Consider the following 14,969-nt stretch of genomic DNA (forward strand, 5'->3'; position numbering starts at 1 on the left):
TTTCATGACCACTGGATATTCTTTTCCCTCTGTGACAGTATTCTGCTTAAATTTATACCTGAGAGCTAGAAAGAAGCTGCAACAAGCTTGGACTCAGAATACATACAACTTCCTCTTAACAACTTTTGGCCTCACTGTGCTATTGTACATATGTATTGTATATACTCTTCTGCACTTATATTTTATAGTACAAGTATTAAAAAGTATTGTGGTGCTAAAATACTTTGAAATCATTATTATTTAATATATACATTCATTTCAGTAATAGCAAGAAAAATTCTATTTTAAATACATATGCATATATATGACTGAGTTGCAAAACATTTGAAATATCACAATAAATAGAATATCCTTATCCACATTACATATTTGTAAAATAAAATATATTCCCTTTGTTGTAAATAAATGCATATATTTCCTAGTGTTTCAAGTTATTTAGTAGTGTAAACCTTTTCCTTCAGGTTAGGGTTATAGCGTTGTGGCACATGTGCCTCCCTTCGTTATTTTGAGTCACAGGTTGCCTTGTTGACTAGAACAAGTGTTTTCTTCCTTTTCTTGCATTTTGAGTGTTACTCAAGACAATAATGCTTACATCAATATACTGCCTACCAGACAGAAATTCTTTCATTGTTTAAAAGTAGTTAGGATTTTATTTCAAGATTAGTATAGCACATATGCATAATCACTTAATGAGTAGGGACATATCTGCTTTGGCCATAATATGGACACTTTTCAGCAACTGGATAAAAACAATATTATACATTTTATATATTCTATATTACCAATAGAGTTTTTTTACACTTTTCAAAGTTCATTAATTAATACTTAAATAAAAACAATTATCAAATTTTACTGGAAACCTAAATCTTGATTTTCTGACAACTTAAAAAATAAAGTTATATTTTTCTCTCTAGTACTTAATATTTTTAATACAGTAAGGAATTGAAATTAAAATATAAATAATAAAAACACTGAATGTTATGTAAAACCTGAACATGTTTTTATTAAGTACACTGAGGTTACCAATGCCAAGAATCTTAGCAGTTATTTGTGTAAATCTTCAAAATTTTATCTTGGAACAAAATTATCACTGAAATATTAATTTTAACTCAAAATAACCATGACACTAAATGTTGTGAAAGGACTTCAGTGTTTAAATTTTAATTTAGATATTAGACAACTTGTGTATGCAAATTTTGATAATTTAAAGAAATGCATCAGAGAATTTTTTGTCATTTGTGTTTGATCAAGAATGAAAAATTAAAAATAAATTATTAATTTATCATTAAAAAGAGTTCAGCAGTATGATAACATCTAAATAACATCACTTTCTTTAATTACTTACATTGAATAATCAATGTGCAAGAAAGTCTTAAACTGGATATGAGTTGAACTTTGAATATATCAATGGTCACTGTTACCATCAAGCTCAATGAACACAGTCAATATCTATATTCACTCATACAATAAGTGATATTATGACTGCCGTATCTAGAATAATTTTTCTCATTCTAACTACCCTAAATCTAAGGAGTACAAGTTATATCTCAGTTCAATTTTTTCTAGGTCTTCTTCAACCTTTTATTTTTTTTTCTCCAGGTAGTTGAAAAGTGACCACACTTTGTGACCTAAAATAATTCAGGAAGTGTACTTTCCTTAATGCAAAAAGTATATGGTTCATTCATTTACACAAGAGAAAAACAAAGTCAAAGCTGAAATTAAAATGGACATAATTTTAATGATTTTTTTAAATTTTGTGCATTGGATTCAAACAGCAAACTGTGTGCACTCAACTGTTTTCACAATGTTGTCAAGAGGTCTGTGTCTTTTACCATTTTACACACAATTGTTCATTACAGTATGTTATCAGCCTTGTGGAAACCAGGGGTGTGGCATGGTAAGCAGTGTTGGTAGTGCACCTAGCCTTTATATTATCTAACTTGAAAATATTTCTCTTCTATGATTCCTTTTTTCTTGATAAAAATAGTTTTCACCAAACGTTGGTGGTGCACACGCACTACCATTCATGCTTGACATCACACCCCTGACCGGAACACATGTTCTTATTTTGTTGATAAAAAGTATTACAAAAATTTCCATACAAAAACTATTTTCATAGAAATCTTGCATTTCCACAAATAAACCTGAACATTTTTTTGAAAAAAACTGCTCAAGAATTTTGTTCATTTAACATTGTGACTGTATTGATAAATGCAGTCCACTTCCAAGTTCTCTGCACATCCTTTTCTGTAGATGGCAAGTTCCCTTTCTCTTATCCCCAAGTCTGCCCAGACTCCATCAAGTTCATTTAAAGCAGAAACAAGGGTTTAGATTGATATATCTGAATGTTAGAATGATATCTTCAGTCTTCCAGTAGCCATCAACACTGTGCCCTCTTTTACAACTTAAGACAAAGATTGCAAAATATCATCCTTTTAACTCAAAATCACTGAACCAACTGTTGCTTTTGTATTTCTGGTGTGGGGTTATGGAAAAATGTTAGGGTTGATAGAGTTGCATGTTAAAACTCCTCCCTTGGTAAACTTAAGAAAAAAACATTATTGCCTTGGTAATTGACATTTTATCTTAAGCAGTTTCACAGACTTTCAAAAAGAAAAATAACTGATGAAGATCTACTTTATATTCCACTTGCCATGGACTTTAGATGTGTTTTGCATTACATTTCTTTTCATATCCTCTAAACACATATTGTCTATTCAGACGATAATTATACTGAGTAGTGGGGGGCTAGTAACATCATCACCTCTATTATCTGGGTGTTCAGAAGACTGTGCTGCTTCTTGTAACACTACAGTTTTTGTTGATTCCATGTATTTTTATTCTTAATGACTTTTTACTGGTTACCCTGTTGGGCTTTGATATTCCATCTCCTGGCAACAGTTGGGCTTCAAAAGGAACCTGTAATTTCTCACTGGACTGCATTTGAAACCAGCCACAAAATGCGCATGTAACATTCACTCAGAAGAAGGGAGGAACCCATGATAAACAGTGTAACCCCGTGTAACTTGGTTGATCCATGATGCTTGTAAATCAAGTTTGATCACTGCAAATGCTTAGATCACAGAGTCTCTAGTTCATAGACACAGCGGCATGAGGTAACTCATTTTATTTTGCACAGGTTGCATATTTCCACAGGAAACATTCTCGCTAAATTGTTTGGAAAAAAAACGACGACAGTTTGTGCTTGGGTGTTTGGCCTCCCAGCTTTATGCCATGGTTTCTTTACCTGGCAACCTTCTGTCGTTAAATGTGTGCATGTTGATAACTTCTTCTGTTTTCACAATTACTGGGGCCTGTGGCTTATGTTTTAGCCGGCGCTGGCACTTCAAGGACATCCTCAGCTCTTCTACCATGGCACTACAGAAGGACCTCTACAGAAGAACAGAGAAAAAATTGAATATTACAAAACATGAACTGCAAAGGCCCAGAAACAATACTAAAATCATTCTCAACAGACTTGCCAACATAACAGCCTTGAAGATTTGAAAATTTGATTATAAAGGTTATGACAAATTGTTACAAGTTAATACACAACACATAATAATTAAAATAGGCCATAAAAATAGTCTAAAGAACTCTCCAATCATAATGTATGTAATTCATATATATTAAGATTCTCTGATGACACTATTATTTAGCATAATTTAGAAATCTACCATAAAATTCAAGTACAAACATACACAAATCTGTACCAGAAATCCAATATTGTTATTTTGAAAAAAACCATAGGAGATATGTACTGCTTTTCAGATCACAGGGTGAAAAAGGCAAATTTTCTCTATGCATTAATTCTTTATTATGCATCTCAAACAACAAAAATAGCACTCACACAGACAAAAAATATAAAAAATAATTTCTGGTATTTAATTACATCTTTTTATGTTTATACATATAGAACTTTGATGATGATTTGAAACAAATACAATTTAATCATGAAATGGATAATTGTAGCATGCTAAACATTTATGAACAAATATTACCTTCATTTTGTCATCATCAGTTTGATGACTGAGAGCTATAAATTATTTATCTCATGAAGCAAAAAAATCCTATTTTCTTTCTTAATTCTCATCTTATTGGCAAGCGATTTTCTACAAATTCTGTACATCTACAAATTCTGTATGTCTTGGCTCATATGCTACCACTTTATAATTATATTACAGAGTCAAATATATGAAGCTAACCTTTGTTAGTCTCTTTTCCCCCCTGATTGAGATACATGTGTGTAATTACACATAAATCAGATTCATGAACCAGCTACATACTGTAGTTGAAACTCAGGTGAGCTGAGTCTCAGGTTAGGGTCTATCTATACAACCAAAAATGTGGGGAACAACCAAACAAGGGGACATGTGTGAAAATTTACACAACTCTAACAAGTGATATGAAAACATGATGAAGTAAATCTAATTAAATATGCATGTGAAGACATTTATTAAGTTAGATTTTTTACTCTGCTGTTTATCAATTTATTCAATTTATGCTACTCCAAGAGGATATAGAACATATACTAATATTATACATATGAAGCTGATGTTTTGAAAAGATTTCATATATTTAATCTTTTATGATATTTAAAACATTAGCATGAATTAAGTAGGCCTTTACATGTCTGAAAACAATAATTCAGAAAGGCCATAAATGACTTCCTACCGTTCACACTTGCAACTCCTGCACCTATCTTAGAACCCAGTTCTGAGATTTTGACACTGCTTTAAGACCTTTTTATTCATTTTTGATAGGTTATTTAAACAATTACCTTAGCAGTCTATAAACTCTGTGTCTACTCTGTTCCATTTGTGTAGGTACACAGTTACCAGGATAGTCTGTCTTTAACATCAACTGTTAATGGCATTTTCTTCTCTAAGAGATTGCTCAAATCCATATCTCCTATTATCCCCCATTTGACTTCTCCGATTCAGCCCTCTCCTTTTCCTCATGCTTCTCTTTCCCTTGCTCTCTTTTTCTTTCTTTTCTTTCCACAAGGCCTTCTCTGCTGAGAAGTCCATGATTTTTCTCCTTTGTTTCTCCTTGCTCTGGAAATCTGCTGGTTTTATCCTTCATATAACTCCTACTTTATCTCTTACCTCAGGACATGACTCAACTTTTAACTTATTTAGAAAGTCCTTTCTGGAGGAGTCATTATTTTCACTCCATTTAGTTCTATTTCCTCAGTAATTTTCACTCATTATCATGTTTTTCTATCTGGCCTGCAGGTCTTCTATGTATCATTGTCACTGAATTAGAAAGAGCACAGGTCAAGTTCTTAGGGCACTGCTTGTACACACATGTGCTCTTTAACTGTTGACCAAGTTAACAATAGATACACATGACCCTAATATGGAAATTATCATTCAGTTGCTGAAGAGATTTTTTTCACAATCAGAAGCTTGACAAAACACAATGTAAAACTTGAGCATTTATTTAATAACATTGAACTAATAAAAATATTAATTTCTTAGCACTTGTAATGAGGGATGATTAAATGCGACTCATGAATTCCCCATTAACTACAGAGTCACTGCCATGCATTATTTATTATGTGTTAAGACATACAGTTCTGAAATTCATGAATTACATTTCAATTAAAGGATCTATATGACACCTGCTAGCAGGTATATGGACACAGTGCTACTTGTTGCTTAATACCTACTATTAGATGTATTTATTAAGAACATGATGATAATGATGATGAAGATGGTGATGATGACAACACTGTAGAAATGGAAAAATCTGACTCCAAAAGGGGGAGGAATACATAGTCTTGAGGTAACTTAGTCTTGACTTTCTGTTGAAACATTTAACAGAATAATTGATTAGATAATACAACAAGATGAGAACTTGATTCCGTTGTCACTTATAAAGGTTACAGGTGATGAATAGTGTTAAATTGTTTGAAATATGTTTTGATTCATATGAATAAATTCTCTCAATATTATCTAATTTATAACACCCTCACTTGATAATCTCAAATTTCAGACACTCTGATTATATAATGAGTTTCAAAACAGAACAGGAATATTAATTTTTGTCTCTATAAAAAGGATAGATCAAGCAGCTGATTTTCTTAGGAAAAAAATCTTGTAACTATACATGCAATGACTCAATTTTATTTCTAATAAATTGAGTAATTCAGAACTTAGTATTTTATATTTCAAACTATAAAATAATTCATTTAAAACTATTTAAAATAATTTCATATAATATCAAATTTATAATGCTAAATTGTAAGTAAAAAGACCTTCAAAGATCAAAATAGTTATAATTCTGATCTTTCTGATTTTATAATTTATATATCAGTTATAAATTTAGAAACTATCTCAAAATTATAAACTACTAGAGCACATTTACAATTTTAGATTTCATCTATTTTACAAACCAGTTAGAAAGAGAAATTTTAGTCAAAGCACTTCAATCAATAGTCTTAATTGCATAATACCAAAGTACCAATTTTATTAATTATCTCTCTGAGGAAGCTGATTTTGCCAGTACTTTTTTGACATAACTCCACTTGAAAAAGTTCTAAGCTACTAATAGAATCACTGGAAGACAATTGGTCCTTATCTCATTTAGAGACTATTTGCATCCATCATAAAACTTTGATGATGTTTATTTGAGCAAGATTTTCGACTCAACATGAGGAATTGAAAAAAAATTATGACATAAAGTACCGTTTAGTTTTTTGTTGTTGGTTTTTTTTTTTTTTTACTAAGGCAAATTTATTCTTTTACTCCCCACACTGCTGCTGTTGTTAGAGCTTTAGAATGTAAATGTAACTTCCCTATCTTGATCTGCATAAGTGTCTAAAGCTGAAACCATAGTTTATGAAAGTCCTTACCTTTCCTGTATGTTGCCAAAAAAATTACTATGATTTTAAAATAAAGCTTCAATTTGTTATCATTTAAGAGAAATGGATTGTTTTTCCTACTTCAGATAGTGATCAAAATATTTCATTTTTTACTGGACTACTGAAAAGATTCTTTAAAAAAAATGACTTGCATTTAACAGGAGTTGACCAGGTTATCATAAAGAAATAGAAGGAGAAGGAAAAAGGAGAAGAGGAAAGAAGAAAAGAAATAAAGGGAAGATGGAGTGAAGGAGATAAGGAGAGAAAGAGGAAGGAAAGAAGAAAAAGAAGGAAGGGAGGGAGAGAGGAAGAGAAAGAAAACCACCTTGCCTTTTAAATCACTTCTCCTTAGGGGTGGTAATCTATGCATTGTGTCCTTAAATAAAGAAAGTTCCTTAGACTGAAAACAACAGTAAAAATGTTTCTCCACATTCAGGTAACAGACTACAAAAAGAAAAAAGAAAGGCACAAGGATACTAACCATTATTAAAAACCTCTTAGTAAGTTTCAAAAGTTTACTAAACAGTGTCTGGATGGTATGGTGGCACTAACCAAATAGAAGATTCCTGAAAATGAAAATTTAAATCTTTGAGCTGTTAGCATGTATAATTGCATTTAAATAAGTACAACTCGTCATAAAATCCACTACATTGAATGAAACAACCTCTGTTTACACATCTCTAATTCTTAAAATAATGAAGGCTTGGAAATCTCAAAAGTATGAAATTGGTAATATTTGCATAGCTTTTTTTTTAAGCCCTATGCTATATTTTGATTGTAATAAGAAAACATATAAATGGTCCATAGGGCAATGGGTTTCAAAAACACCATTATTAGCATTACAGATTATTTATTCTTAATAGCTTATTAACTTTTAATTTATAGAGACAGCATTTGAGAGAAGCACAGAATTAGTTAAAACCAGCAAATGAAAAATAACCAGGCTGCTATTTTCCAATTTTAAACTCATCACTCCTATGTTGAATAAGTGTACTTTTGTCACCAGTACAACCAATAACCAAAATAAGTCTATATTAGTATTTATTTTTAAGAATAAAACTATTTTTTGAGTTTTACTGTCATATTCCTTGATAGAAAAAAGTCAACCAAATGAAATTCCAGTTTTCATTCAGAAGAATTCAAAATAATTTTTGCATATAGTTCTTACTTGGACCCCAATGGAAATGTCTTTTGAGTTTCTTCTATAAAATATTGTTGCTCAGTGTTCTAATACACACTAACATATATCAACCACACTGTTTTATCATCATTTTGCATATTTGTTAACTAAGTATGGATACATAATCCATTGTTTGACACTGTCCACTTAAATTCTGACTCTATTGGCTATTTGCTAAAGAACTGTGAATCATATGTAGTTGAGTCAAGTCAGACAGTCACTGTAATAAGTTGCAGAAAATTATATTACATTAAATAATATAATAACTAAACTAACAAAATAACTAATATGGAATAAAACATGTATAGGATGTAATATACAATATTTTATATAAATGTGGGTCTATTAAATAAGGAAACTAAATGCCTTTTAATGTGACCCATTAATTGTTTTCTTTTTGATTTATCTATATTTAATTGGCAGCCATTAAAAAAATGCCAAAAAGCTAAAACTGTACATCAGAAGTGTGAATTAACCTAAGGTTATAATATGTAACACTGAAATGATGAGATGATAAATAACAGGCTAAAACAATAATGTTCAAAAATATATAGCGACTTTGATCTTGATCTTCAGTTTTACTACACCCATGATTTTGAAAATGTTAAACTATTTACTTAAGCCTCTCAGCAGCCAGAGGGGCCTTTGCAGGTACAGTTTTCAGAGCTCTTATTACTTAATCACAGAATTTTACAAAAAGAGAAACTAAAGCTTGAAAAGTCAAGTTATATATCTAAGGTAGGCACATAACTGGTATCAGAGCTAAGGCAGGAATACACTAACTTCCATTCTATGCATACTTCATTGCACTAGCATTGTTAATGATGATTTCATTCTCAGCAGACTTTTGTACCTAAATTCTATTCTTATTAATTAAAAATTTTTCATACTAAATTATAAAGCAGACAGAAAATGATTATGGCAAAGTAAAACATATACCTTTCTCCGTGAATTAAATGACAGAACATGCCATGCTTTAGGCTAGATTATTTTACCATGATAAACATAACCAAAGATTTAAATATTCTCAGAAAAAAATTTAAGGTAAAGTTACCCAATATTTTCATATTGCATTTTGGAAATACAATGAGACAGAAAAAATGCAGCATCATTATACATTTTGCACATTTTTAAGCCACAAAAATCAGTAATTAATGACAAACTTCAAAACCATTTTAGTCAAGACAGCAGTGAAACACATTTTAAGAAGCAATGTCAATCATCACACTTTTGCTGATACAATTTTTAATTCACACTTCTATTCATTATGTATCACATAATGATACAATTTCTAAAAAATGTATTGCATACAAATAACTAATGCATTATTCTAGGAAAGCTCTCTTTTACTAAGGTGAAACAGTTAATGTATCTGCTTTATGAATAATTGTAATAATTTAAAAATAACAGCTGCTCTTTATGCATGAATTACATGAGAAAAACTTTACTTATATTAACACTTTTAAATTTTAATCTAAAATTTTTAAGTAATATATAACATGAAAATTGTACATATTAATGGGTCAACATATGACAGCGTCTATACATCTATATACACATACTGTGTGATGTTTAAATCAGTTCAAACAGATGCTACTCCTCAAATATTTATTTATTTGTGGTGAAAACATTCAGAACCCTTTCTTCTAGCATTTCGAAATACCTGTAGTCACCCTATTGTGCAAATAGCCCACTAGAGCATCTAACACCCATTTTACTGTAACTTAGTAAGCATTGATCAGGCCCCACACTCCCTTCAGTCTCTGGTAACTGACATTCTTTTATGAGATAATTTTTTTTTAAGATTCCACATCTGAATGATACCATGCAGTATTTGTCTTTAGTTCACCACATGACCTCTACTTCCAGCCATGTTGTCAGAAATGACAAGATTTTATATCTTAATTCTTAAAACACTTCCATTATAGATTCCTAGACCTATTTATTTAATTACCTTTTAAAAAGTGAAAAGAAAAAGGCTAAACAAGTTTAAACATAGTTTTAATGTAGCCCAGTCTTTTTAATTCTAAAATTTGTGCTTATGATTAAAGGCCACAATCCGTTTATCTAAATGAAAGTCCTAATCAACATATTTTCTCAGGGCAAATTCATAGAAAAACAAATTTAAAAAAAATGATTAAACAGTACTTAGCCTTGGGAGACACACTTGACCCTTGAGACGCCCACTATCCTCATCTGCCTAATGTAGATGGTGACTTTCTCAGGACCTTCAGGGTAGCTTTGTCCCTAAAAGAGGCACAGCTTAAAATCTCTAAAGTCATTTATGTAAGTAAGATAGCAAAATTATTATTTGTCAAACCATGACTTTAGTTTTAAACATCATTTGTAGAGATTAGGAGAGTGTGGGTTATCATAAATAAATGAGTAAAATTAAGATAGACATCTTGTTTGGATGTATTTTATATTTCCATAAAAAGTCATTTTAAATCATCTAGTTAGTCCTTATATAAGTCATTAATGGAAATTGGGGGACACTTTGCTCTCAAAGACAGTGAAAAATAATGGAAAATGGGCCAATTGTCTAAAGTTTGTAATTCTTAACTTCTAAGAAATGATGTTTTACAGCTAAATTTTCTTCCATTATAAATCAACTTAGAGCTTTTAACTTTTGAAAATTTAAGTATAGTTAAAATTCCTTGCATTAAATGTAAATTATGAAAAGAGCAGCTATTTTGTAGTTTGTAAACAGGCATTACTTGGAAAAATACAAATATTAAAATAAAAATTTACTGATAATTGATGACACTGTTTGCATTACTATACTTTATTCAGTAAACTGATTCTTTTCAAAAGCACTGACACTGTTAAAACTAATTCTTATGGGGGGGTAAGGGAAGGGGTGGAGGAAGGGGGAAAAATGACCCAAACACTGTAATAAATAAAAAAAAAAAAACCAATTCATCAACATTCTGAAAGCAATTTTTAAACAGGGATGTGAGAACAATCTGTTTTCATTCTTTGGTATCTAGGACATACTGATTCAGATGGCTTTGAATTGTGCTTTTCTTATGAATAATCTTTCACTCAGGATCCCTAGTCTTGCAAGTTTAAACTAAACCACTTTGAATTTTTCCACACCATTCCCCAAATTGCACAATTTCATTTGTGCTTCAACCACTCTGATTTCTAGCAATTTTTATGATTTTTATTCAAGTATAAATGAGGACATCCTACATACCTCCTACAATCTTGTTTTGAATTATTGGTGCCTCAAAAATACCAGTGTTTAGACTATCTTGAATAAGATTTACCAGTGGTTTATAATAGTAAAAATTCTATTGACAGAAATGGACTAAATTCTAGAAAACTACCACACTCCATAGCTCTTGTAATGCTATTTACCTTTACTATCTTAGAGAAAAAATTAGAGGAAATGAATAAATATGTGTGTGTGTGTGTGTGTGTGTGTGTGTGTGTGTGTGTGTGTATGCTAAAGATGGGATACAGATCTTAACAATTTCATTATTGAGGAAGCAATTTATATTTTTAATTCTCAGACATACCCACTGTACTTAATTTAAGTAATAAAAGAATGAATATTTTTTCCATCATGTCAAGGAACTCAATTCTTCAAGCCGTTCAATAAAAACAATTTGTACAGGAAAATTCATTTTCGATTACTTCAGGAAGAAAATATTTCTGTATGTAAACAGAGCAAAAACATCAAACTATGTAAGTTATGTTTCCATTGTTGTTGAAAAGCAAAAGACAAAATTACATATGTCTTTTAAAAGAAGACATATTGAAAGATGAAAAATTCAAATATAAAAAATTAGTAATTAAAAAAATTTTTTATGGCAGTACTGCTGTTTGAATTCAGGGCCACAGGCAGGAAATTATCAATTTTAGACATAAATTAATGAACTATAGTTATTCTTTAATTTTATAAAAATTAAAACTATTATGAGTTTCCTTTACAAATCTAGTATATTACAATAATTCTAAGAAAAACAAAATTCTATATGATAAGCAGCCTGTATTAGCTATAATTAGTTATAAAGAGAAAGAAAGACCTTTCCAACAAATCCATGTACCCAAAACAAACTGATTATTTTCTGAGATGTATAAGAGTTTATTCCAATTCAGCAAGGAAAAGGTAAGGCCAAAATAAAATTTATTATAAAAGGTATATTTTGATTAGTTACCTTTTCAGACATATTTTGATAAAAAATCTTTTGGTTACCTTTCTAAGTAATCAAATTGTACATTGGAAAACTTAATACTTATCAAAAAACTTTGAATAAAGAAAATGCAATATATATTTGATTCATTAATTTTTGCATCAAAATTAAGTCTATGAATATAAAAATTAATATATACCAACTTATGGTTATCTGAAAAGAAGAAATTTTACATTTAAAAAATGTTGAAGCCCACATATCTCAACTTTATATCTGTTTTTATTTTTATCTTGTCTTCCTTATAAAATGTTACATACTTATACTAAGCTTAATTATTAAACAACTTGGAAATATGAGGAAAGCTACTATGGTCAATAGCTATTTGCTTCCATTAGTATTTTACAAACATAAGTGCTTAAAAATGGGCACTTTATTTCCACCTTCAAATAATTGTATTTACTGTTATAATTTCACTATCATCATTAGAGGTAAGACTTGATTCTGAATAACATTATCTATTCATAACTTTTATTTATATTTAACATTTAATTATGCATGCATGCTATATTCTAACAGCCAATTTAGATATAAATACAAATTTTGTTATTAAAAAATACTGAAATATTGTAGACTGAAGGAAGGACAAAGATAAGGAGTAAAGAGAAATCATAATAAAATGATTTGGGTCAGAAATTGTGACTAACACATACTTGCTTAACTTTAATATGCAAAACAATTCATTGTAGTCGTGATTTTTGTTTGTTTATTTGGTAGAATTGGAGGTTTCATACTTGCAAAGTAAGCCTTCACAAAACAGGCACTCTATTGTGTGAGCCACACCTCCAGTCCACTTTGCTCTAGTTATTTTGAAGATGGACTCTAGCGAACTATTTGCCTGAACTGGTCTTGAACCCAGGTCCTACCAATCTCACCCTCCAAAGTAGCCAGTATTATAAGCTGAGCCAGGGGCACCTGGTTTCTATGTGTTTCTTAATAAATATTTACTGTGTAAATAAGTAATTTCACAAGTGTTTATTTTATTTTAAAAATTTAAGAAATCTAGATTAAAGATACAAGTATGATATATGTAAGTAAGTTGTAGACACCTGTGTGTACTCATTTTGAGATAATCTTGGGAAATATATCTAATTTTAATAAATTAAGTAAGGTATTGAACAGCTGTAAATCTAGCCTAAGAGGCTTTTTCTTAAATAAAATGAAGTAGAATTGAGTCCAAGAACCCAATTTATACATAGAATGGGTCAGTTCTATTAAATCAACAATTATTTAATTTACTTTTTTGAATTATATGGAAACATGTTATATTCCCAATGATATGGTTCTTAAAATAGGTTACTGGAATCAATTTCATTAATTTAAATGACAGAATGGTAGATAATATATACATAGATGATAAATTAGATAGATGCATGATTATAGATAGATGATAAGATAGATGACAGACACATAGGTAGATAATTATGCCACTAGATGCTGTTCAACATCCTAGAGATAGGAAACAACAAAGACAACAACAACAACAAAACCCTTGGTCTTTGTCCTATAGTCACATAAGGTAAAATACTCCTCACAGTGAAATCAACAAATAAGAATTCAATAATGTACCAAGAAATAATTGAGATGGGTATCGATATGAGAAAAATACCCTCCCATCTTTCTGGATGGGGCAATAATGTTTTAAATCATGATGGTAACCTGAAATCAGCAGAGAGAGAGAGAGAGAGAGAGAGAGAGAGTGAGAAACAGAAAGTCAGGCTCACTATTTTGTCATTGCAGTAGGAAATAAAAATCCACCTCTGTCTTATAAAAATAAGCTATGCCCTGGACATAAAAGTCACTATATCTAGGAATTATGAAAACTTTCTTGACAATTATGCCTAGTCTTAAATGCCTAACATAAAATGACTGGTGGGAATTTGCAAGATAGAGAAAAGGGCAAGGCTTGCGCCTGTCAAAATGAAAAGTATGACCTTGGGAAATGGAAAATAATTTAGTGTGGTTAGTGTAAAGGTGAAAATTGGAGAGAAGCCAAAGCTGAAACTACAGCAGTAGATAGGAACAGGTCCTGAATGGTCCCCTGTGCTAAGTTACAGAATTTGGGTTTCATTATGGAAACCATGAATCTCTGTGACTTGGAGAGGGAGGCTTTCATACTCATTTAATGTGAACAATTATTTTTCCCAATGCAATGTCAATGCCTCATCTCTTTCTGATTAAAAATATACATTAAATTACCTTTCCTAAGTTTTCAAAGATCAAGTGTGTCCACAGAAATTCAAAAGATCTAGTTGATATTTAAAAATTAAACTAAATTGTTTATATTTAATAACAATGAAAGGTATATCTTCAAAATTAAATCATCACATACTTTGTTTTTGTTTTTAAAAGAATGATTTCTAAAATAAACATGGCCTATGCAAATCAAGTGGACAAGAGACCTAGAGGAAAGGAAAATAGGATGCCACATGTTGTCAAGACTCATTTTGTTAGTTTTATTTTAATATTAAGTAATAACTTAAAGAAAAGCATTATACATGAATGATTTAAGGTTCCAACTAGAAAATCCAAATTTCTTCCATAAATTTTGGACTTATTTTAAGTATTAAGTAATCAAATATCACACTTATTGGTAAATTATAGTAAAAGTGGTAGTTGATGGATTCATATTTTTCATTTTGTTTGGTCCTTTGAATTTAATTTCAATACTCATTTTCACACCATAGAAAGGATAATAACACAAAAAGTGTACTTAGATGTA

At 30.4% G+C, this 14,969-nt stretch overlaps 1 protein-coding gene across 6 annotated transcripts in view; it reads right to left on the reverse strand.

Moving 5' to 3' along the window:
- Positions 1–336: 336 nt before the first annotated feature.
- Positions 337–14,969, reverse strand: part of Grik2 (glutamate ionotropic receptor kainate type subunit 2) — a 628,064-nt gene continuing 613,431 nt past the window's right edge. For 3 of the 6 annotated variants that reach the window (XM_074077776.1, XM_074077791.1, XM_074077781.1), the window contains one exon: positions 337–3,392. In XM_074077776.1, coding sequence (XP_073933877.1) covers positions 3,228–3,392 — 165 coding nt within the window. In that variant the 3' untranslated portion in view covers positions 337–3,227. Of the gene's footprint in view, positions 3,393–5,674; positions 5,810–7,349; positions 7,435–14,969 lie in introns of those variants that run through there. The other 3 variants (XM_074077798.1, XM_074077800.1, XM_074077802.1) reach the window with 3 other exon arrangements.

The sequence above is a fragment of the Castor canadensis genome, chromosome 1 (genome assembly GCF_047511655.1).
Source record: "Castor canadensis chromosome 1, mCasCan1.hap1v2, whole genome shotgun sequence".
NCBI classification, from domain to species: Eukaryota; Metazoa; Chordata; class Mammalia; order Rodentia; family Castoridae; genus Castor; species Castor canadensis.